Raw genomic sequence first — 1,787 nt, forward strand, 5'->3', positions numbered from 1 at the left:
GCACAGAAAAAAAAAAAAAAAAAAAGCATAGACCCATGCCACTTTAGTTTTGTGTATTTCACTGTACAGAAATTACATTTCAATAAAATTTATTAAAAAAAAATAGGAAAAGAAAGATTTTTCCCTCTGTATGTAATTTTTAAATCAAACAGAGAAAAAAGATTAGGTGGAGTGCTTCTACTGGCTCCTGGTGGTACATGGAAGAAATGTGGAATATCTCTTTTGATAAAAATGGAAACTGAAACTAAAATTTCTAGCTGTACCTAAGAGGATATATGGAAACAATTCAAACTGCACACTGGTAAGAGGCAAACAGACTAAGATACTTCAGGAGGCCCCAAAGGCTTAAGTGCATTCAGCATAATACAGCAACTGAGGTTCATGAAAATTATGACTCTAAGTCAGCAAGGGAAAAGAAATTATCCTCAGTAATCTCTTGTTTAAGGAAGGAAGAAAATGTAAATTTTAGAAAAATGGCCACATAAAATGATGCATAACGGATATTATTCTTAGATGAAAACTTAGCTATAAAAGCATTCCTTAAGTGGTCCAAATGACTGAAGTTTTATTGTACCTAGCATTTCAATCCTTAAACATCTCACCCCCAGCTATTTAGCATGTTCCTATTATATGAAATTGCTTTCAAATACCTGCTGAACCCTGGATTAATAAAAGGATATCTGGAGTTTGTAGTAGTGTAGAGAAAGCATAGCTCCCATGGAATCATGGAATAGTTATCTCACCACCACTGTCCAGAGTTTGTAATCAAACCCCAAATACCCAAATAAGAGAGATCACTTGGGAAAGCGTGCATTTTCACAAGTACATTATAAAGAGCAAAGAAAAAATGCCTAAACAAATTTGACCATAATATCTAGATAAGCCTTATAATGCTACTTAACACTTCAAGTAATCATTACAGCTAAAGATCGATAGTAGTACTTGTAAAGGCAACTTTAGGCCAATAGCTACCTAAGGAACCACAAGGCAGTGGCTTGCCACACACTTTTCCACAAGAGGGGACAGGATCCATGCATGTTTTCCGACCACTACTTCCATGTTCTAGCAATTGGCTTAATGGAGTTTGGCCACATGGGCAAAAGCGCACCAGCTGGGGAAGCCGTGGGCATGGCTGGCATGGTTGAGGGTGGCAGGCTTGAGAACACATATGGTTCCCACATTTCAAGTCCCTGTGAAGAAAAACAACAGAATATTACATAATTGATGAATAAAAACGCAGCTTTATTCTAACTCGAAAAAGGTAGAACCTTACTTGCCACATATCTTTAAACAGCCAAAGTCCCCAAATCCATCAGGTTTTCCTACATCAGTTCCACATAACACGTCTCGGGAGGTGCTGCCACAGTAGCATACTTAAAGACAATTTCAAAAACAAAACATTAGTAACCTGTGGGGTCTTCGAATAGTCAAAACAATTCACCTTTAAGGAAATACAAAATGCTATTCATTAGAGTGTTGCTAAGGCCTAATGCAACATCACAATAAATGGAGAAAAAAATTGAAATTGTCAGGGAATTCATTTTACTTAGATCCACAATCAATGTCCATGGAAGCAGGAGCCAAGAAACCAGAAGACATACTGTACTGGGCAAATCTGCTGCAAAAGACCTCTTTAAAGTATTAAAGAGAAAAGATGTCACTTTTTTGTTTTTATCGTGATGTGGGTGAAGGTTTACAGAGCAAATTCACTTTCCATACAGCAGTTCACATATACTTTGTCTCATGTCATTGACCACAGTTTACCACAATGCAACAGCTCCCCTCCC

At 37.2% G+C, this 1,787-nt stretch overlaps 1 protein-coding gene across 1 annotated transcript in view; it reads right to left on the bottom strand.

Annotated features, from left to right (window-relative positions):
- Positions 1–1,787, bottom strand: part of NFX1 (nuclear transcription factor, X-box binding 1) — a 71,254-nt gene that overhangs the window by 35,509 nt on the left and 33,958 nt on the right. The window contains exons 8-9 of the mRNA XM_007950684.2: positions 1,274–1,373; positions 973–1,190 (exon numbers count right to left, since the gene is read on the bottom strand). Of these exons, the coding sequence (XP_007948875.1) occupies positions 973–1,190; positions 1,274–1,373 (318 nt within the window). The remainder of the gene's footprint in view (positions 1–972; positions 1,191–1,273; positions 1,374–1,787) is intronic.

The sequence above is a fragment of the Orycteropus afer genome, unplaced genomic scaffold (assembly GCF_000298275.1).
Source record: "Orycteropus afer afer isolate SDZICR_OR568_19922 unplaced genomic scaffold, OryAfe1.0 scaffold00285, whole genome shotgun sequence".
Taxonomy (NCBI): domain Eukaryota; kingdom Metazoa; phylum Chordata; class Mammalia; order Tubulidentata; family Orycteropodidae; genus Orycteropus; species Orycteropus afer.